General features: G+C 49.4%; 2 protein-coding genes across 4 annotated transcripts in view; one reads left to right on the top strand and one right to left on the bottom strand.

Annotated features, from left to right (window-relative positions):
- The window catches only part of Acad11 (acyl-CoA dehydrogenase family, member 11), a 38,338-nt gene extending 17,908 nt beyond the window's left edge, over nucleotides 1–20,430 (top strand). For 2 of the 3 annotated variants that reach the window (XM_013028190.1, XM_013028189.1), the window contains 9 exons: nucleotides 1,033–1,140; nucleotides 1,831–1,929; nucleotides 11,181–11,247; nucleotides 12,143–12,228; nucleotides 14,344–14,415; nucleotides 15,214–15,368; nucleotides 17,752–17,868; nucleotides 18,687–18,796; nucleotides 20,035–20,430. In XM_013028190.1, coding sequence (XP_012883644.1) covers nucleotides 1,033–1,140; nucleotides 1,831–1,929; nucleotides 11,181–11,247; nucleotides 12,143–12,228; nucleotides 14,344–14,415; nucleotides 15,214–15,368; nucleotides 17,752–17,868; nucleotides 18,687–18,796; nucleotides 20,035–20,149 — 929 coding nt within the window. In that variant the 3' untranslated portion in view covers nucleotides 20,150–20,430. Of the gene's footprint in view, nucleotides 1–1,032; nucleotides 1,141–1,830; nucleotides 1,930–7,324; nucleotides 7,521–11,180; nucleotides 11,248–12,142; nucleotides 12,229–14,343; nucleotides 14,416–15,213; nucleotides 15,369–17,751; nucleotides 17,869–18,686; nucleotides 18,797–20,034 lie in introns of those variants that run through there. The other variant, XM_013028191.1, reaches the window with a different exon arrangement.
- Ackr4 (atypical chemokine receptor 4) lies at nucleotides 3,316–7,152 on the bottom strand. Its single transcript, XM_013028192.1, has 2 exons — nucleotides 7,063–7,152; nucleotides 3,316–4,785 (listed from the first exon to the last, which is right to left on the bottom strand). Exon 2 carries the CDS (start codon nucleotides 4,783–4,785, stop codon nucleotides 3,718–3,720), a length of 1,068 nt encoding a protein of 355 aa, XP_012883646.1. The 5' UTR covers nucleotides 7,063–7,152; the 3' UTR covers nucleotides 3,316–3,717.
- Nucleotides 20,431–21,963: the final 1,533 nt, after the last annotated feature.

The following is a 21,963-nucleotide window of genomic DNA, read 5'->3' as shown; positions in this document are numbered from 1 at the left end:
TTTTATTCAGTATTTATATTATTGGATCTATAACAAGTAACACCGACTTTGAAGCAAGCAAAGAAAGCAAACAATGAACTTCATTGATGGTAACTGAAGGCTTCTTTTCTCCCTCACTTGAAAAAGAAACATTAGTCTCCTGGCAACTTAGGCAGCTTTGTGGAACGCTAGTTGTGTAAGGAGTTTCCAGACACAGTGCAGACTCCTCTGGGAAGACTGAAATCATACTTAACTCCTGACTTCATAGGCATTTCCCTCTCTGTTCTTTTTTTTTTTTTGTCGGTCATGGGGCTTGAACTCTGGGCCTGGGCGATGTTCTTAAGCTCAAGGTTAGCACTCTACTACTTGAGCCACAGCTCCACTTCCAGCTTTTTCTGTTTATGTGGTACCGAGGAATTAAACCCAGGGCCTCATGCCTGTGAGGCAAGCACTCTACCACTGAGCCACTCTCCCAGGCCTTCCCTCTCTGTTCTTAAAGTCATCTTAAAGTCATCACCAGTGGTGATCATTAAAAGTTTCCCCTCAGTATCTAGGGTGAGCTGGGAAGGTAGCTCAGTGGTAGAGTGCTCACCTAGCATGCATAAAGCCCTGGGTTCAATTCCTCAGTACCACATACATAGAAAAAGCCAGAAGTAGTGCTGTGGTTCAAGTGATAGAGCCCTAGCCTTGAGCAGAAGAAGCTCAGGGACAGCACCCAGGCCCCACAACCGATTTTTTTTTTAAAGGGTGCACATCCATATCACCCATACAAGATTCTGGATGTTGAACCAAGTTTGAAATAGAAAGCAAGAGTGGGGGGGGGGGCTGGGCTCTGTCCCTCAGCTCTTCAGCTCAAGGCAAGTGCTCTACCACTTGAGCCACAGTGCTACTTCCGGTTTTCTGGTGGTTCATTGGAGATAAGATCTCATAGGGACTTTCCTGCCCAGGCTGGCTTCAAACCATGATCCTCCGATCTCAGCTTCCTGAGTAGCTAGGATGACAGGTATGAGCCACTAGTGCCCGGCAGCAAGTGTTTTTGCTTCTGCTGTGCAGACACGGGGAACATGGAGGTATTGCACTTGTATGGAAGTGAGGAGCAGAAGCGGCGCTGGCTGGAACCTCTTCTTCAGGGGAGCATCACCTCTGCCTTCTGCATGACGGGTAAGTTCTTCCTGGGGCCCCTCTGCGGTCAGTGGAAGCTGTGCGGGATGTGACTGTGTATCAGTCACCTTTGCTCATGATCCTAATGGTCAATGTTGGATTCCAGCTTTTTGTTTTTTGTTTTGTCGGCTGTGGGGCTTGAACTCTGGGCCTGGGCGCTGTCCCTCAGCTCTTCAGCTCAAGGCGAGCTCTCTACCACTTGAGCCACAGCGCCACTTCTGGCTTTTTCTGTGTATGTGGTACTGAGGAATTGAATCCAGGGCTTTATGCATGCTAGGCGAGCACTCTACCACTGAGCCACCTTCCCAGCTCATCCTAGATACTGAGGGGAAACTTTTAATGATCACCACTGGTGGTACCAGTTTTCTGATGGTTCATTGGAGATAAGAGTCTCACGGACTTTACTGCCCGGGCTGGCTTTGAACTGCGATCCTCAGATCTCAGCCTCCTGAGTAACCAGGCAGGCATGAGCCACCAGCACCCGGCCTCCGATGTTGGATTCTTAAATGTGCAGAATAAACTTGCCCCCCCCCCTTCCAGGACACCACGTGACATTCTGGTGTCTGCAGAAATTGCAGCAGCCAATAAGACTTGCTGACTGGTAACTGGCTTTGCTGAAACCGCTGTCCATGGGCAGTGAGCCAGTGGGAATCTTCTGGCCTGTTAAGTCTAGCCTTCGTTCCTTCTTAGAGCCTGACGTGGCTTCGAGTGACGCCACAAATATCAAATGCAGCATCTGGCGCGATGGGGACAGCTATGTGGTGAACGGCAGGAAGTGGTGGAGCAGCGGTGAGTGTCCCCCCCCCCCAACCACAGCAGAGCTGCCCTGCGTGCCGTATAACACCGGGCCACGGGGCTTGTAGATGAGGCTTGTAGATGACCGTGGTCATGATGATCAGAACCCTCCAAATTCCGCCTTTTCAAGTCGGCAGATAGTTGATAAGAGGAAAGCGTATTTTTCAAAAGAAAGCTACACAGAAGCTGAGATCTGAACTTCACAGGTTGAAGCCAGCTCAGGCAGACAAAGCTGAGAGACTCTTACATTTAGTTAACAAACAAGAAGCTGGGCTCAGGTGGTATAGTGCCAGCCTTGAGCATAAAAGCCAAATGAGAAGCCTTTGCCCTGTACCAGCACACACACAAAAAAGTAAGCTATCAGGTTTCTAAAAAAATAACTTAGGATAAGGTCTGAGTGCATGCTGAGCACGTACAGCAGGCCATGGATTCAATCCCAAGCACTGATTGTGATGAGGGTACTAATAATAATATAATTTGTTATGCCCCCTGTTTCTATTGCTTAAAAGTATACATGTCAGCCCAGCACTGCTGGCTCACACCTGTAATCCTGTCTACTCAGGAGGCTGAAATCTGAGAATCAAGGTTCAAAGCCAACCCGGGCAGTCTCCTTGAGACTCTTTTCTGTCCAGTCCACCACCAAGAAGCCAGAAGGAGAACTGTGGCTCAAGTGGTAGAGTGCTAGTCTTGAGCAGGAAAAGCTCAGAGACAGTGCCCAGACCCTGAGCTCACGCCCCAGAACTGGGTGTGTATGTGTGTGTGTACATGTGTGCATGCGCACATGTGCATGTACTCACATACACACAGACCAAAAAAATTGGAGCCTAGATAACTATGATAATCTGAGGATTGCTTCCAGAATACACATGATAAAGCCAACAAGTGTCAGGAAATTAGTTATTATGTAAAGAACATTGACAGCCTGGAAGCCAATTTTGTGTTTGGAAACTGACCAAGAATGTATGTAAGAGCCAGAGAGGCTTCTGAGCGCTCTTTTATTCTCTTTTTTTGAGGGGTGCAGTAGGAGAGGCTGGTTCATTGTTTTCCTTTCTGCGATCTTACGAAATCCTTGACAAATTAAGAAACACAGAGAATCCAGTTTTGCCGCCCAGATGTTCAACTATTCCAATTATGCAGGGAACTTGTCCTTATATTAACACTTAGGTGATTAATTATAAAATGCCTCTCAACAGAAGTCTCTGTGTTACTCAGATTTAGATTGCCTAACTTACAACCTGGTGGGTTTTTATTAAAAAATAAGTTTTATTTTGCAATTATTACAAATTCTCAAGGCAGTTACAAGGTAAAGAGTGACTCAGGGTCCCTTCCCCCCACTCCCCCCTTCTTCCCCCCCTCCCCCCCCCATAGAGAAGCCTGTGGGTTGTTCTCACATAATTAGAGTATCGTAGCAAGCCCAGGAAGGTGGAACTGATCCCAGCATATGGAGTTTTCCACATCATCGTGTAAGGCATGGATTTGTGTAACCACTACTGTCATCAAGCTATAAAACGACTCTCATCTCCTCCAAGGTCTTCTTTTCACCTAACGCTTCCCTTTATGCCTGCAGCTAGTATTTCCCTATGATGTTAACTTTCACATTTTGACATTGCCCGGTCTTCTCAGCTTCTGTCTGCACCCCAAGTCACCCTCTTTGATATCAACTTGAAACCAGAGTTTCAGAGCCACACAGATGGGTTTTTGTTGTTTGTTTGTTTGTTTTGGCCTGAGGAAGGCATGTCATGCACATGACCGGAAGGAAAGGCAGCAGCACACTTTGGCCTTTTAAATGCTAAAGGAGCTGGTGGGCTCCGTGGCCGCATCCGAGTCAAAGGCGATCTCCTCCACGGCCTGTCTGCGCCTCCGCCACGGCCCGTATCTCTTGGCCACCTTCATCACATGGGTCTTAAAGGAGGCGCCCAGAAAGGTGTAGAGGAGAGGGTTGAGGCAGCTGTGGGCCAGCGCGATGCTCTCCGTGACCTGCCTGGCCACGTCCAGGCGCTTACTGGCCTCGCAGGTGGTGACCAGCGAGTAGATGCTGCCCATAGCCTGGCAGAGCTTGACGACATTGTAAGGCAGCTGGGTGGCGACGAAAACCAGCACCACAGCCAGCAGCACCCGCAGCGGCCCAGACCTCTTCCCATCGGGCATCCTGATGAGCGCCCGCGCCGTGAGCCAGTAGCACACCCCCATCACCAGGAAGGGCACCACAAACCCCACGCAGACCTCCAGCATCTGGATGGCTGCCCTCACCGGCGCCCCCAGCAGGTAGGGGAAGGAGGGAACGCACCTGCCCCCAGCGTTGACTGTATAAAACACCAGCTTGGGGAGACTAAGCAAGAGCGCGGCTGTCCACACGCCGCAGCACACAAGCCAGCACGGCCGCCCTGCTGCCCCCGGCTGGCGGGGACCCCTGCTCACCGCCCGGTACCTGTCCACGCTGATGCACGCCAGGAAGTGCATGCCCGACACGAAGTTGAGCGTGTACAGGGCCGATGTGACCCGGCAGGCCGCCTCCCCCAGCACCCACCCGTGCACCGCGTTCACTGCCCAGAAGGGCAGCGTGCCCAGGAGCAGCAGATCGGCCACGGCCAGGTGCAGGAGGAACACGTCCGTCTTGGTCCTTCGCTTCTTGCAGAAGGCGTACACGGCCACCACGACCGAGTTGCCAGCCAGCCCCACCACGAAGGCCACGGCGAAGAAGGCCGGAAGGAAGACACTGGCGAAGCGCCGGACCTCCTCCTTCACACAGATCGCCTCGTACAGGCTGTAGTCATGGGTGCCGTTCAGCTCCCCATCCTCGTAGTAATAATCGTCGGCCGACTGGTTTCCATCCAGACCCTGGGCTCCCATCTAGAGGGCGGAAAGAAGCCAGGACACTTGAGTCACACATACTGCGGAACAGTCTTTTGGCTCAGCGACGTCCCCTCTCTACCCCCCCGCCATTTCCCCAGAGACTCCACTCCTGCACCCACCTCTGTGAGCTCCGATCGGTGCTCACGGGAGCCATATTGGGCAGTAGGCCTGAGATTAGACCCTCAGCATGTGTCTTCAGAGGTTCACTTTCCCCAGGACCAAACTCAAGCCTCAAATGGAAACCCCTCCAAAGATACTCCAATTAATAAGTCAATTTAAATTTTGTTTTGTTTTGTCGGTCGTGGGGCCTGAACTCTAGGCCTGGGTGCTGTCCCTTAGCTCTTCAGCTCAAGGCGAGTGCTCTACCACCTGAGCCACAGAGCCACTGCTGGCTTTTTCTATGTATATGGTACTGAGGAGTTGAACCCAGGGCCTCATGCATATGAGGCAAGCACTCTACCACTGAGCCACCTTCCCAGCCCCATTTAATTTAAAAAATTTTTGAAAGCCCCTTAGAACTAGGTGCCCATGGCACACGCCTGTCATCCTAGCTGCCCAGGAGGCTGAGACCTGAGGATCGAGGTTCAGAGCCAGCCTGGGCAGGAAAGTGCGTGAGACTCCAATGAACCACTCAGAAAACCAGAAGTGGCGCTGTGACTCAAGTGGTAGAGCGCTTGCCTTGAGCTGAAGAGCTGAGGGACAGCGCCCAGGCCCAGAGTTCAAGCCTCACAACCACCAACAACCAAAAAAGTACAAAAAACGAAAAGCTCCGTAGCAGGACACTCCAGGCTCCCTGGGTGGTAACTTGGTGCACCCCATGGCTCTAGCACCCCTCCGGCTTTGGACCCTCATCCTAGGCGGCCCTACCCCAACCCGCCAGCAGGTGGCAGCAGCATGAGGAGCATCTGCACCCTTTTTCCTGTGGAGTGCCCCTTCTTAATGAACCTGCGTGTCCCCTCTCCAAAGAACCTTTCCAACCCAACACAGACCCGCCAGAGAACCGATCCCCACCCCTTCCCACGGAGAAAACGATGTGTTTTTCGGACCAACACCGTCCCCCAGGGCAGAAGCTGTTTCATTGGTGACTGTTGCCACAGATTCACAAACTGCTCAGAAAACACACCTGAAGCCACTGAGTGTTGCCAGCAGGTGCAAAGCTGCTGCTGTTCTAGAATGGGGGGCAGGAAGCGTCCGTCTCCAGGTTACGTGGCTGAGCCATGTGGAAGTCACAGAACCCCACAGGAGGAAGACAGCCTTAAGCAGAATCAATTCTGAAAAAAACTCTCTTCAAAACCACCTGCTTGGCTGGTGGCTTAGTGGTAGAGCGCTAGCCTTGAGCTGAAGAGCAGAGGGACAGCGCCCAGGCCCAGAGTTCAGGCCTATGACCAACCAAAACAACAATAACGAAAAAACAAACAAAAAAAGCCTGCTCACTTACTTTCAAGAGACTTAATCCTACTAAATCGCTCTGGGTGCATGAGAAGAGCAAAGTACAAGCTTTTATTAGGCAAAACCCACAATCCAGAAGTTTAAGTTTATTGTTATTTGCTCATGTCTATTGTACAAAGGAGTTGCAATGTGATATTTCCACCACATGCACATACTTTGGTCAAACTCCCCCACCACTTCCTACCCTTCCCTCCCCCCCCCCCCCCCCAGTCACCTCTCTTACTGCAGAATGACTATTTTCTTATCATTAAGGTCATTTGAAAATTTCCAATCTGGGAGACGATTACAGTCTTCCTTTTTTAATCTATTACTTATTTATACACTATGAACTTAGTTCTCTGTCTGTCACCATAGAAATCCAGAGCCTGATAATACATAATACTAAGGGAAGGCATTGTAAAATTGTAACCATTCACCTTACTAACAGTATGAGTAATTATAAATAGGAAGAGAAATTATTTTGCAGAAACTATCCTTCCTGGAAAATATAGACAAAAGACAGTTGAATGCTTTCTGTAATTATCATAAGGAGAAACAATAGTACTTCTGAAAGAAAACAGGGGAAAAATGGCACACCAAAACTTATTTTTAACTTGACAAAGCGCTGCAGATAAGCCATAGTATAATAAGCAGTAGTACAGAAAATTATTTTCTTGTTGCTACGTTCACGTTTTCACTTCAAGTTTAAGGTATACTTCTGTTTGACACCACCATTTTTAGACAGCTATAAAACTTTCACTCCTCAAGCCTCTCTGTGTAGAGGTAGAAATACAAAATCACATTGCAGTCAGAATGAGAAACAAAAAATAAAAAGAAGGAACCCACCTGTTTAATTTATCCTAGAGCCGCAGGCTGGAGTGCAGATGGAAAAAAAATGAAAAGACTTCGCTCTCTCTGTCTCTCTCTCTTTCTGTCTTTCTGTCTCTGTCTCCCCCTCTTTCTCTGTCTCTCCCCCTCTCTGTCTCTCTCTCTCTGTCTCTCTCTCTCTCTCCTACTAGTTTTGTTTTTAACACCCCGCCTTTATCTGGGATCCAAGAGAGCTTTCCTGAAATTTAACCACTTGAGCGCTTGATCTTTGGTCTCATAGAAGAGCAGTCCCGGGCATCAATCCAAACTCTTCAAGCATCCTGGGATCCAAATGGGCACAGAGGATTTCCATCTCCCGAACTGCAGAGCTTGGCAGGTTTTTGCCAGGGGACGGAAGCCCTCCTCTTCATGTCCCCTCCTTCCTGGCGTGACAGGACACAAGCCTCCAAAACCTCTCTGTCTGGGCGGCTGCTGGGGTAAGAGACAGCCAGCCCTGGCCCTCTGTGTGCATCTGCTCTCCTCACATTTGCATGGCAGCAGCCCAACTGCCTTTCTCATGCAAGGCTGGCCTCCACGCCCACCTGAACAAGTGATTTTAGACACATGCCATGCGTGCCGTTCTCTTCTACGGCAGAGTGGACTGAGCCTTCTGGTCCATGCACAAAGAAAAGAGGCTCCCACCGAACACCAGTGGCTCACGCTTGTCATCCTAGCTGCTTAGGAGGCTGAGATCTAAAGATTAGGGTTCAAAGCCAGCCTGGGCAGACAAGTCCCTGCGAGAGACCCTTATCTCCAATGAACCACGCAGAAACAGGAAGTGGCACTGTGACTCAAACTGGTAGAGCCACTCACCTTGATCGAAAGAGCTTCAGGGATAGCACTCAGGCCCTGAGTTCAAATCCTACAACCAACATAGCATACATAAATAAGAGGCTTCCTGCAATGTGGCCACCACTTCAAACATCAGAACAGGAACTTGTGTTCTCCATGTGCAAGGAAGCACTAAGAAAAGGCCTGACCAGCACCCAGCTTAAGATAATATCTTGGGACCCCGCCAGGGTTTGTATATACTTCAGCAGCCTTGTACTACTGACACTAGTCATTTAGACTAGTGTCTAAATGTCTACTTTTCGAAGGTAGATCCCTAGGATATTTCTTCCTTAACTAGGGGTCAGTGTGATTTTTAAAAAAAAACAACAACAGCAACCAGAAAACCTCTTCCCTCTTTTTTATTAGTATTCATTCATTGTACAGAGGATTTCATTGTGGTAAACCTCTCCCTCTTTTTTATTAGTATTCATTCATTGTACAGAGGATTTCATTGTGGTAATTCCGTACATAGATTTAATGTGTTTTGAGCAAACTCACCCCATTACTCTGTTTTTTCAGGGGGGCGGTTAGTTGTAGGACTTGAACTCATGGCCTGGGTGCTGCCCCTGAACTCTTGCTCAAGGCTCTACCACTTTGAGCTATGGCACCACTTGTGGTTTTCTGGTGGTTAGTCCTTGGAGATCAGAGTCTCATGGACTTTCCTGCGCAGGCTAGCTTTGAACCGCCAGTTCCGTTACTCTTTCTTATCACTTTTTTTTGTTGTTGTTCAGATTTACCCCTTTTACCCTTTTCTTTCATGTATGAACTGATTTCACCCCCCCAAAAAAAACCTGTCCCCCTACCTTAAAACCTGATCATTATGTCTCTTTGCTTTGAACTAGATTCCCCCCTAGGAGAGCGAACATGGGACGTCTGCCTTGCTCAGTTGTTGAATTTAATGTGGAGGTCCCCAGTTCCGTCCATTTTTCCTGCAGACAAAGTTTGCCAGTGGGAATTTGGTTGTGAAAGAAGACCCACCTCATAACGCTATCGTATTGCACTTTGAACTGTGACAGTTAGAACAGAAGCGAAGTGAAAGCTGAGCATTTCACACGGAGTTCAATGTTGGTAGGGGAAACACCAGCAAGACTTTGTGGATGCTCAGCTGAGTCACATTCGGTGATTTTTAATTTTTTTTCTTTTTGGTGCTGGTCCTGGGATCTGAACTCAGGGCTTGGATGCTATCCCTGAGCTTTTTTTTTTTTTCCTCAAGGCTGGTGCCCTGCCACTCTAGCCACAGCTTCACTTCTGGCTTTTTTGGTACTTAATTGGGGTGAAGAGTCTCACGGACTTCCCTGCCCAGGCTGGCTTTGAACCACAATCTCAGATCTCAGCCTCCTGTAGCTAGGATGACAGGCATGAGCCACCGACTGTTATGTGTCTACATGCAATGGTCATGATTTCCTCCCTACCCCTTAGAAAAATAATTTTGTTTACTAACTATGTGGTTTTAAGAGCCCCAGAACTTACAAATACCGTGCAAATATTCAGGAAGATGGCATTTTTTTCCTCCTGACTCAATCCTGGTGCTCGGAACTGTCTCAGGATACCACAGAATCTGGCTTAAAAACAGAAAAACTTGATCCATTCCATCTGTTTCCATTCACGGAGCTCCATTACACAGCCGATAACGTGGAAATGTTCTCCGGGCGGCTCCTGTTTCCTCTCCTCTATCTCATTGCTGACCATTTGTATCCTGTTCCTTAAAAATGCCACAAAAAAGAAAGAAGAAAGCAAAAAACACTTTTAGTAAATGGGCTGCTTGGCTGCTATGTCTGCCAGGTTCTTTCTGCTCGCAGCTGGGAGATGATACATTTGTGAGGCTTTCTCTGAAAGGTCAAGGTTAAACAGAAATATATTTTGTTTAAAAAAAACATGACATTTAAAGGAATAGGGAAACATTTCCTCTTTCCAATCTTAACTGCTTCCTGGTCCCCTTTATCTAGTGATCAGATGATATTGTAAATACCCAGACTGGGTGGAGAAGATAATTCCCATCTTTATCTCATATGTAACACAGCAGTAATTTACCTGTTTTTTGGAGGGTGCGGGGGATGGGGAGGGAATGGGAGAGGCCATCGATCATGCTTCGCATATTTGGTGTCTGATGATCAGCAGCCCCGTCCAACGGGCAGCTTTTTCTTTTCAGATGTCACGTTCCAGTTGGGAAAGGGCCTCACCCTTTCTGGACTTAGATAAAAATCTCCTCTAGAATTGGGCCCAGATTATGACTTCAGAGAAATCAGGGTGCATCCCCTCATTGGGGTGTAGACATGTGTTCACAAGCCAGCTGGCTAGCCATCCCTTATTATTGGTGTCCAATTAGAAACGAGGACCAACAAGAAAACCCTCCAGAGCCCCACGCCCCATCCCCTCCCGCGTCTCCACCTGCAGCACCCCGTGTTTCCTGCTCTCCCCCTATCCTAGCCACACACTGCCTCCCCCCTCCAACCAGCCATTCTCAGTGCATGCCACCACTAGATTGGCCAGTTGGAATGCATTCATTTTAATTTTTGAAACATTTTAAATTAAATCTGTGTGGGTATGAGTGTCGTTCTCCACTTTGTCCGCTTACGGCTGGCGCTCTGCCACTTGAGCCATACCTCACTTCTGGATTTTTGCTGGTTAAGTAGAGATCAGAGGTTTGTGGGCCAGGGCTTGAACCTCGATCCTCAGATTTCAGCCTCTACAAGTCTCTAGCTAGGATGATGGACATAAGCCAACAGCACCTGGCTAATTTATTATTATCATCATCATTATTATTAAAATCCTTTCCTGCATCCTTCGTAGATGAGCAGTGTTTGAAGGCAGGGTCCAAGCCTCATTGTGCAAGTAAAGTAAGAGACATGGGGGACATCAGACATGCCCCGTTGTCTATGGGATCACAGCGGCCTCCTCTTCCCAGCTCCCAGTCACTGGGGCAGGACAGCTTCTGTCCATGCAATGCACTCTGGTCCTCCGCCAGCCATTTCCTCTGACATACAGCTTCATCCAACACATTATTACTTTAACAAATCAGAGTTGTTGTTGTTTCTTCCTAATCTGCCTGCCTGCCTGCCTGCCTGCCTGCCTTTCTTCCTTCCTTCCTTCCTTCCTTCCTTCCTTCCTTCCTTCCTTCCTTCCTTCTCTCTCTCTCTCTCTCTCTCTCTCTTTCTTTCTTTCTTTCGCCAGAGATAAACTTGGAAGGCTCAGAACCTTCAGGGGAGAACTGTCAAGGAAGAAATTTCATTGATAACTATTTCTGCTCCTTTCCTCCCCGAGTTTAGGAGGGGGAAATCCCAACTGCAAAATCGCCATTGTTTTGGGAAGAACTGAAACTCCATCCGTCTCCAGGTAACAGGATGAGTATGATGGAGGAATCACTTCAGTGTTTACAGTTCATTTTTCTATCAGTTTAGGTTTTTTGTTTTGTTTTGTTTTTTTGTTTTGTTTGTTTTTTGGGGTCCGGTCATGGGGCCTGAGCGCTGTCCCTCAGCTCTTCAGCTCAAGGCTAGTGCTCTACCACTTGAGCCACAGCACCACTTCCAGATTTTTCTGCTTATGTGGTGCTGAGGAATCGAACCCAGGGCCTCATGCATGTAAGGCAAGCACTCTACCACTGAGCCACCTTCCCATCCTCTATCACTTTAGTTTTTATGGGAAACACACCACTTGGGCTCACGAGTCATTTATGATGTCTGAGGGGAAATGTTACGTATTTGTATTTTACAAGTGTCTTCATTTTTAATTTTATTTTTGTGCCGGTCTAGGGCTTGAACGCGGGGCGTGGGTGCTGTCTCTGAGCTTTTTCCGCTCAAGGTTGGCACCCTACCACTTGAGCCACAGCTCCACTTCCAGCTTTTTGGTGGTTCAATCATCTCATGGGCTTTCCTGCCTAGGCTGACTTCAAACCCTCGTCTTCAGCTCTCAGCCTCCTCAGTAGCTAGGGTGACAGGCCTGAGCCATGGTGCCTGGCTTTGTACTTTACAAGCGTGGTTCTGTTTTGTGGGTTGTGGGCACCATCCCTCAGCTCTTCAGCTCAAGGCAAGTGCTCTACCACTTGAGCCACAGCGCCACTTCTGGTTTTCTAGTGGTTCATTGGAGACAAGAGTCTCACGGACTTTCCTGCCCAGGCTGGCTTTGAACCATGATCCTCAGCTCTCAGCCTCCTGAGTAGCTAGGATGACAGGTGTGAGCTACAGTACTTAGTTGGGCAAGCTTTTCCTAACATTGCTTTCCTTCCGTCTAGGCACAAACAGCACAGCATGATTCTCGTTCCAATGGACACCCCTGGAGTGGAGGTCATAAGGCCCTTGTCGGTGTTTGGCTACCTGGGTAAGTGATCCATGATACCCTCTGACCTGAGCAAGAAGGAAAACAAGAAGCATGGCTCAGGGCTTGTAACCCTGAAGGGAAGAGCCCACGTCTGCACGTGCAAGGCGTGTCCTGACAGCTGTCCAAATGTCCAGATAGTGGAGGCCCTGCAGCCTTCTGTCCTGGCCATCTGCTGTTTGGAAAGGGCAAGCCATAGTCCAGGAGGAAAGCAGAGACTGCTGCCTCCATGAGCGTGATGGAAGAGATAAACTAAATCAACAATTTGTACACAAACACACGCTTTTTTTTTTCCTTTGGTTGCTCATGGGACTTGAACTCTGGGTGCTGTCCCTCAGCTCTTCAGCTCAAGGTGACCTCCTCTACCACTTGAGCCACAGCGCCACATCTGGTTTTCTGGTGGTTCATTGAAGATCAGAGTCTCACAGGGACTTTCCTGCTCAGGCTGGCTTTGAACAGCGATCCTCAGATCTCAGCCTCCTGAGTAGCTAGGATGATAGGTGTGAGCCACCAGTGCCCAGCAACACATTTTTTTTTAAGCTCCAGGTGCAGATCTTTACCAACCAACAAGAACTGGGTTGAGTTTGACTTGTTTGAGTGCAAAGCATTTTCCTTCTCTGGCTGCTGTAGAACTCCCCAGAATCCATTGTCTGCCATTCAGTATGGACACACGCAGAGCTCCGGCTTCTCCATGACCCATAGAGCAGGACCTGCTCAAGGCCCAAGCACATAGTACACTTAAGATCCTTGACTCTGTGGAATTACACACTGGTGGAAGGGAACAATGGAAAAACAGGCAACAACTGGTCTGCCCAACTTTCTCTGTAGCCTTGACTGGGACTGACGGGTATGACTGAGTAACAGATACTAGATTTGCAGCTAGATAGATGTTTGAGGTTTTTGTTTTTGGTTGGTCGTGGGGCTTGAACTCTGGGCCAGGGCTCTGTCCCTCAGCTCTTCAGCTCAAGGCGAGCACTCTACCACTTGAGCCACAGCACCACTTCCAGTTTTCTGGTGGTTCATTGGAGAAAAGAGTCTCACGGACTTTCCTGCCCGGGCTGGCTTTGAACCGTGATCCTCAGATCTCAGCCTCCTGAGTAGCTAGGATGACAGGCGTGAGCCACCAGCGCTCAGCTAGATGTTTGAGTTTTATAGAATGTGTGGTATCCTCGGCTCCTCTATCGGGAGGTGCCAAGCTAGGGGTGCTGAGTGAACTGCAGTTAAGGAGACAGCCTGCAAAACAAGAACAGTGAACGTAAGTCCATCCCTCAGTTTTCAGCCTGAAACACACACACACACACACACACACACCCCAACACACACACACACACACACACACCAACCTCTCTGCAAGTCCTGGTTTCCAAGAAGAACCTCCTGTTAAAAGGGCTGTCTGCTAACTCCATGTGGACAGGAAAAGGGTGTGCTGTTGGCAGGAGATCATTTCCAGAACCTTCTGAGCCAGAGGCATGGGCGGTGCCAAGACAAGAATCTGTCTTCTGGCCATGCCAGGGACAGGAAAACTTTTTTTTTTTCCTCTGAAATTTATCTGAATATTGTGTGTGTGCACACGTAGGTGCACGTATCTCCAGAGAAAAAGCAACATTAAATAGTTCAACAAAAGCTATAAAGCCCAGTTTTGTTTTTCCATAACCCTGAAGCTTTATAAAAATGAGAAAAACCTCCGGAATGAATGAGTTTTAAACCCCCCTCAACCTTAGCCAGTTGTTGAATTTTCTGAAGAGGAAGGTACTGGCAGTTCAGGGCAGAGGTCGACTTAGAAAGGTCCTTGAGACAGGCGCTGGTGGCTCACACCTGTCATCCTAGCTACTCAGGAGGCTGAAATCTGAGGATCGTGGTTCAAAGCCAGCCCGGGCAGGAAAGTCCATGAGACTCTTATCTCCAATGAACCACCAGAAAACTGGAAGTGGGGCTGTGGCTTAAGTGGTAGAGCCTCACCTTGAGCTGAAGAGCTGAGGGACAGTGCCCAGGCCCAGAGTTCAAGCCCCACAACTTGGGGGGAAAAAAAAGTCCTTGCCCATCTCTCCCAGCAGAACGTTTGTCTGTGACTCTGTGAGCTCATCTTTTCTCTGGGAACTTGTGTTTTCTGTTTCCCAGATCAGTCCCACGGAGGCCACATGGAGATCCATTTTAACCAAGTGCGCGTTCCTGCCAGCAATTTAATACTAGGTGAGACAAGGTGGGGGCGGTTCCTCTCCAGCACAGCCGGTGACTCTTTTCACGTCTGTATCCGCAAGAGATGGATGAGTGGACAGTCCGCCCTCAGTTGCGTTCCTGTCTCAAACGCACCATTTTAATCAAGGGCAGATTTTTTCCATTCTGTGGATTTTTTTTTCTCACAGGGAATAGTAGGTCTTCTTTAAATCTTAGAGGTGGTTCAGTACTTCCCATCAGTGTCAAACACAGCTGTATCCGGAAATTGTACAACTCAGAGCAACGTCATCTAGAGGCTTTTTCTCTACTTAAGAGAATCTCAGTCATTTGTCAATGGTAGTCGAGGCTGGTGGCTGAATGGCAGTTAACACTCAAGCCTGGATGGACTCCATCCTGCCTCTCAGTAGGAATCTCAGCCAGACCTCACAGAATTCCTCAAACCCTGTAAAGAATGCCACCTACCCAGCCCCCAGCCCCAACCCCCTTCGCCAAGCTGGTCCCAATGTGATTTTGATCACCCATCCACTCTCTCCCTCCTTCAGCCTTTCTTTGCCCCTGGTCCTGGATTCCGAATTCCCCTGCTCCTGCCCCTACGTACCTTTGTGACAGTTACAGCATAGGGAAAGTCGCCTTGAACGATCAATGACTCTCATAAACATAGAAAGCAACATTCGCCTCCATGTACCACGAAACCTCATGCTAGAATTGGCTTCCACACCAGAGGGCCACTTTTGATGAGTTGTCTGAGGGTGCGTATGGATGGCAGGATTGGCTGGGCGCCTTCTCACATTCTCTCTCTCTCCCTGCTGACAGGGGAAGGCAGAGGCTTTGAGATATCCCAAGGCCGCCTCGGGCCGGGCAGAATCCACCACTGCATGAGAGCCATCGGCGTGGCAGAGCGCGCACTGCAGATCATGTGTGAGCGGTCGGCACAAAGGAGCGCCTTTAACAAGAAACTGTATGAGCACGTAAGGAGTTCCTTCTTTTCTTTGCCAGTCCTGGGGCTTGAACTCAGGGCCCAGGAACTGTCCCTGAGTCTGTTTGTCCTCAAGGCTAGCACTATACCACTTGAGCCACAGGACCACTTCAGCTTTTTCTGTGTATGTGATGCTGCAGAATCGAACCCAGGACTTCATGCGTGCTAGGCGAGCACTCTACCACTGAGCCACACTCCCAGTCCCTTATTCTTTATTACTTCCTATTGGTAACCTGTCAGTATTAGATCAGATTTGTGTTGGTGGTATTGTATTTGCATTTGTTTAACAAGTATATTGATCCCAATATAAAGTACATTTAGGACTACTTTATACAATCCTGCAGGAACAATGTATTCCAGTGCTCAGTGTTACTCACAATAGCAACAGTTACTAATGCTAAGATTCCTACTAGCAATAGCGCAGAGGGTGGAGAGAGATGGGAGAGGGCCAGGAAAAATAGTGATGGTTACTTGAGCTAATTGTGTGAAGTGTCTGTGCTCACTAGGTAAATTTTTTTTTTGGAGGGCGGGGGATCGGTCATAGGGCTTGAACTCAGCCTGGGCGCTGTCCCTCAGCTCTTCAGCTCAAGGCGGGCACTCTACCACTTGAGCCACAGCACCACTTCCAGTTTTCAGGTGGTTCATGGGAGATAGTCTCACGGCCTTTCCTGCCCGGGGTTGCCTTTGAACCTCGGATCCTCAGATCTCAGAACGACAGGCGTGAGCCACTGGCGCCTGGGCTTTTTAAAACAACACGCGCATCTTCATCGGAAACTTTATGCATCTGGCATAAATAAACGAGCTGGCGGAAACAAAAAGACATGTGTGTGCATGTCATAAACAGGAAACCTGAGCCAGCTCTTTTCTTTTTTTCCTCCCCCCCCCCACACCCCTCCTGGTTTGCAAAAGTAACATTTAATTTCCCTCAACTTGGAGACTCCTTCCAGCTGGATTCTTGATTATTCCAGGCTGTCCAGCAAAGTTCCAGCTTTGTTAGACACTTGATGGTTCCTAAAGCCCTCAGCCGCCACCCATGTTACGTTCTTCGGTAAATCTACTGTCTGTGAAGATTCATCCCAGAGAAGGCGAGTGTGTCCCTCTGCCTGTGTCTGGGAAAGCTGAGAGGTACAGGCCTTTCTAGTCCTGTTCCTGAAGCTGTAATTTCCAAGATCCGTAGCCAAGCAAGCTCCTAGGCATGGACCGATGCCTGTTTGAAGTGGTTAATTCGGAGCCTGGTTTCTGAGTCACACAATAAGAAACAGTGTGTGAGCCACAGATGACATTTTAAGTCTTGTAGTCATAAACTACATTTTATTTATTTATTCTTTTCACTGGCCCTGGGGCTTGAACTCAGGATCTGGGCACTGACTCCGAGCTTTTGTATTCAAAAGTTAGTGTTCTACCACTTGAGCCACAGATCCACTTCCAGCTTTTTTTTTTTTTTTGGTAGTTAATTGGAAGTTAGAGTCTCACAGATTTTTCCTGCCTAGGCTGGCTTTGAACACCAATCTTCAGATCTCAGCCTCCTAAGTAGCTAGGATGACAGGCGTGAACCACCGGCGCCCAGCTTATTTTATTTTGCAGGGACAGTTTCTCCTTATGCCGTCTCAGCCTCTTCAGTGCCAGGACCACAGGCGCACACCACCACACTGGCTTTGTAGCCACATATTCAAAAACACGTAAAAAGAAAACGGATGAGCTTGATCTTTAAAAAAAAAGTTTTTAATTCCGCTACTGTATCCCAAATATGGTCCACATAGAATGCCTATAACAATATTATCAGTGAGAGGACTTTACATTGATTTTAGGGAGAAAAAAGAAAACACAAAACCAACCTTTAAATCTGAGTGTTGGACTGGGAAGGTGACTTAGTGGTAGAGTGCTTGCCTAGCATGCATGAAGCCCTGGGTTCGATTCCTCAGTACCACATACACAGAAAAAGCCAGAAGTGGAGCCATGGCTCAACTGGTAGAGTACTAGCCTTGAGCAAAAAGCATCTCAGGGACAGTGCCCAGGCCCAGAGTTCAAACCCCAGGACTGGCCAAAAAAAAAGAAAAGAAAAGAGATCTGAGTGTTAAGTTTATGTCACGTCCGTCCAGACTCTCGACTGGCAGCTGTGCCGCCACCACACGTGGTTAGCGATGCTCACACTGAGCTTGCTGAAGGCGTGCCGGCCTTTTGTGGCTGGGCCACAGCTGGTCGTGGCTGTGGTTTGAGCCGGGCCCCATAGCTGTCCACCGGTCCGACTCGTCTCGGCAGGCTTCATTCCTCGCCGTCGGGGTGCCTGTCCTCACGCCGAGGGCAGGCAGGGCAGCGCTGTGTCTGCGGGGCACCGGAGGTCATTGGCATTCACAGCAACCTGGCCTTGCCCGCAGGAGGTGGTGGCGCACTGGATCGCCGAGAGCCGCATCGCCATCGAGGAGATCCGCCTGCTGACGCTGAGCGCCGCCCACAGCATCGACACGCGGGGCAGCGCCGAGGCCAGGAAGGAGGTGAGCCCCCCCCACACACACACCCCAGCAGCCCCGCATGGGCCTGCTTCACATGAGATCCGTGTCCCTGGTTCACAGACGATCGAGTCCCTGGTTCACAGACAATCGTGGGCCTGCTTCACATGAGATCCGTGTCCCTGGTTTACAGACGATCGTGTCCCTGGTTTACAAATGATCCTGTCCTTGGTTTACAAATGGTCCAGTCCCTGGTTCACAGACCATCACGTCCCTGGTTTACAGACGATCAAGTCCCTGGTTCACAGATGATCGTGTCCCTGGTTCACACAAGATTCGAGTCCCTGGTTCACACACTGTCGGGTCTCTGGCCCTGGGGCCGCACCAGGGGGTGGAGTGATTCTTCCGTAGCATCCTTGAGAGGCGGCACTGAGAGCAGGCAAAGCCCAGGCTTTGTCCTTTAGCCTTGTGAGCCCGGGCGGGGTGTCCAACCCCCCCCCCTGCACCTTTGGCTCCCATCGTGGGGACAGCGGTGGTGACACAGCGCTTCGTGGGATGGCCGTGTCCCACAGTCCCTTGCGGCTCCCCTGGAGTAAGGACAGAAACCACTTGGTTCTAAAAGCCCCTAAGAGAAAACGCAGTGAGGCACGATCACCCACTTTCCTCAGCGAAGTTTAGGGGGGCACTCAGAGGTCCCCTGCGGTCCTCACAGGAGGCAGCAGCAGCAAACACAGGCATGGTCCGGCCGCGTGGCCTCTGCCCAGAGGCCTTGGTGACTGAGGTTGGGGTAGAGCACCGGAGACCCCCCTCCTTTCACAGAGAAGATGCCCACCAACCCTCTCTGTGCCTCTCGCCCGGTGTAGATCGCCATGATCAAAGTGGCCGCCCCGCGGGCCGTGTGCAAGATCATCGACCGGGCCATCCAGGTGTGCGGGGGCGCGGGCGTCTCCCAGGACTTCCCTCTAGCCAACATGTGAGTACCCCCTCACCCAAGGGCGTCTCCACTCCTGGCTGGGTTGTAAGCTCCGGGCTGGAGCCCTGTGCCTGCCAGCCGATGGGCATCGAGAATAACAGACTCTTCTCTTTAGTCGGTCACGGGCCTTGAACTTGGGGCCTGGACACAGTCCCTGAGCTCTTCAGCTCAAGGAAAGCACTCTAGCACTTAAGCAATAGCGCCACTTCCAGTTTTCTGAGTGGTTCATTGGAGAGAAGAGTCTCACGGACTTTTCCTGAACCGCGATCCTCAGATCTCAGCCTCCTGAGTAGCAAGGATGACAGGCGTGAGCCACCGGCACCTGGCACAACAGGCATTTTAACTGCTAATAGTCTTTCTCTAGCCAGGGATAGCAGTATATACCTATGATCCCAGTTCTCAAGAAGGATTTCAAGTTGCATGCCAGCCCGGGCTCTTCAGTGAGACCTTGTCTCTAAATAAATAAATAAATGGCCAGGCAGCCATGGCTCACGCCTGCCATCCAAGTTACTCAGGAGGCTGAGATATTAAGATCACGGTTCAAAGCCAGCCTGGGGCAGGAAAGTCCATGGGACTCTGATCTCCAGTGAACCACCAGAAAACCGGAAGTGGCGCTGTGGCTCAAGCAGTAGAGGGCTGGCCTTGAGCTGAAGAGCTGAGGGACAGCGCCCAGGCCCAGAGTTCAAGCCCCACGACCAACCATAAATAAAATAAATGAAAAGGGTGGAAGTTGAGGTGTGTGGCTCAGGTGGAAGGGCCCCCGCCTAGCAAGCGCAGTGCCCGCAATTTCAATTCCAGGACTGCCAAACTCTCTCTGTCTGACAGGCTTAGAAATAAAATATACACATCTGGAATATGTGCTTTTGAGCTTTTTCTATTCCTGCCTTGGCAGGCTCAGTACTGTCTTGGGTTAGCATTACCAAGACATTGAAGTATGTTCCCCTGTGATATTTCCCCTTCCTCCTCGCCCCTTTCCTCCCCCCTCCCATCTCTCTCTTTCCTTGTACTTGGAGCTAGAGGCGCCATCCCTTAGCTTTGTTGTTCAAGGCGGCCACTCTACCACTTGAGCCACAGCGCCACCTGCAGCCTTTTTGGTGATTCAGTAGAAATGAGCCTCACACACGTCCCTGCCCCAGGCTGGCTTTGAACCACCACCCTCAGCCCTCAGCCTCCAGAGCAGCTCGGATGAGCATGCGTGAGCCGCCCGCCAGCTGCTGCTGCTGCTTCTCTCTCTTCAGGTATGCCCTGTCTCGAACCCTGCGCTTAGCGGACGGCCCCGATGAAGTCCACCTGTCCACAGTCGCCAAGATGGAGCTGCGGGAACAAGTCAAGAGGTTGGCAGCCAAGATGTAAGGAGGAAGAGCCAGCGCCCGGGCTCCCCACCAGCCATTGGCACAGGGCTGCCTCCTTCCTCCTCCTCTGATCCCAGATGCTGAAACGATGGCGTGGATGTGGGGTAAACAGAGAAGACACCCGCAGTTACCAGTAGGTCTCCCCCCAGCTACCTCACCATCTACGCTCTCTCGGTTTTTATCTTGTACCAGAGTTTCGACTCAGAGCCGACACTCACTAGGCAGGTGTTCTACCACTTGAACCATGTCCTCTGACCTTTCTGCCTGGGTTATTGCTGAGATGGGGGGGGGTCTGGCTTTCTGCCTAGGTTATTGCTGAGATGGGGGCGGGGGGTGTCTGGCTTTCTGCCTGGCTCACCATCCTCCTGTTTTCTGCCTCCCACACAGCTGGAATATCAGCATGCCAGCCTTTTCTTTTTCTTTTCTTTTCTTTCTCGGTCTGGGGCTTGAACTCTAGGCCTAGGCGCTATCCCTCAGCTCAAGGTGAACACCCTACCCCTTGAACCACAGCGCTACTTCCAGTTTGCTAGTGGTTTATTAGAGATGAGAGTCTCACGGAGTTTCCAGCCCAGGCTGGCTTTGAACCATGATCCTCAGCTCTCAGCCTCCTGAGTAGCTAGGATGACAGGCGTGAGCCACCAGCGCCCGGCCAGCTTTTTCTTAAATCAACATGGAGGTGGGGGGGTCTCATGGACTCTTCTGCCTGGTGCTGGCCTCGAACTGTGATCCTCCCCACCTCTGCCTCTGGAGTAGTCACAATTACAGGAGTGAACCGCGGTGCCCAGATACTATTTAATTTTGGAACTGAAACTTGTAACCAGATCATGAAGTAAATCTGACAGCCAATGTTTTTTATTTTTTTTTTTTTTTTTGCCAGTCCACGGCTTAGGCTCAGGGTCTGGCCGCTGCCCCTGAGCCTCTGCTCAAGGCTAGAGCTCTACCACTCGAGCCACGGCTCTACTTTCAGCTTTTCTTGATGGTTATTTGGAGGTAAGAGTTTCATGGACTTTCCTGCCCAGGCTGGCTTTGAACCACCATCCTCAGATCTCAGCCTCCTGAGTAGCTAGGATGACAGGCGGTGAACCACCAGCACCCCAGCTACGTTTCTCTTCTTTCTTTTCTTTTCTTTTTTTTTTAAACAATTAGTTTTACAAGGGACTTTCATCTCGACATGGCCTAGAGTCCACCTCAGAGAGCTATTTCTAAATCACTGGCACGGGTGTATTTTCACATTATGATTACTAGGGTTAAAATCAAGCCAGTACCAACAGGAATATTTCGTGTTACTTTGACAAACACGTAATTGCATTCCTTTTTTTAAACATTCTTCTAGCAGTAAGATGAATGTTTGTACTGGATAAAGACACGCGACTGACTGTAAGCTCTGTAATGATAAATCTCTTAGTATTTCAACAGGAAGCACTTAATTCCAAGAATGGCTGGAATGACTTGGGTAGATGAATCTGGTTTGTTTTTTTTTTCCAACTGTAAATTTTGTGAAATCTAAGCACAAAGAAACTATTTTGAATCAAAATCTGACATCCAAGTAGAGTAAAGGTGAAGTTCACAGGAGATTTAAAAAAAAAACTTGATATAAACACACACAAAAATCTCTCACCGGTACTACATATGTTTTAAGACTGATTACCTATTAAAGTTCTATTTTTGCAACGTTGAGTTAAAATGTATTAAAATGCCATGTGTTTCTTGTTAGGTTTTTGGCATGGATGACATTGGAGTGATAATCACTGGAATTTTTTTAACTTTTTTTTTTTGGTCGGGACTTGAACTCTGGGCCTGGACACTGTCTCAGCT

This window comes from Dipodomys ordii, unplaced genomic scaffold, assembly GCF_000151885.1.
Source record: "Dipodomys ordii isolate 6190 unplaced genomic scaffold, Dord_2.0 Scaffold107, whole genome shotgun sequence".
Taxonomy (NCBI): domain Eukaryota; kingdom Metazoa; phylum Chordata; class Mammalia; order Rodentia; family Heteromyidae; genus Dipodomys; species Dipodomys ordii.
This window is presented reverse-complemented; position numbering and strand designations above follow the sequence as displayed.

Bases quoted from the DNA above. Each gene is read 5' to 3' on its own strand.
- Ackr4 (XM_013028192.1), bottom strand. From the start codon at position 4,785: ATGGGAGCCCAGGGTCTGGATGGAAACCAGTCGGCCGACGATTATTAC.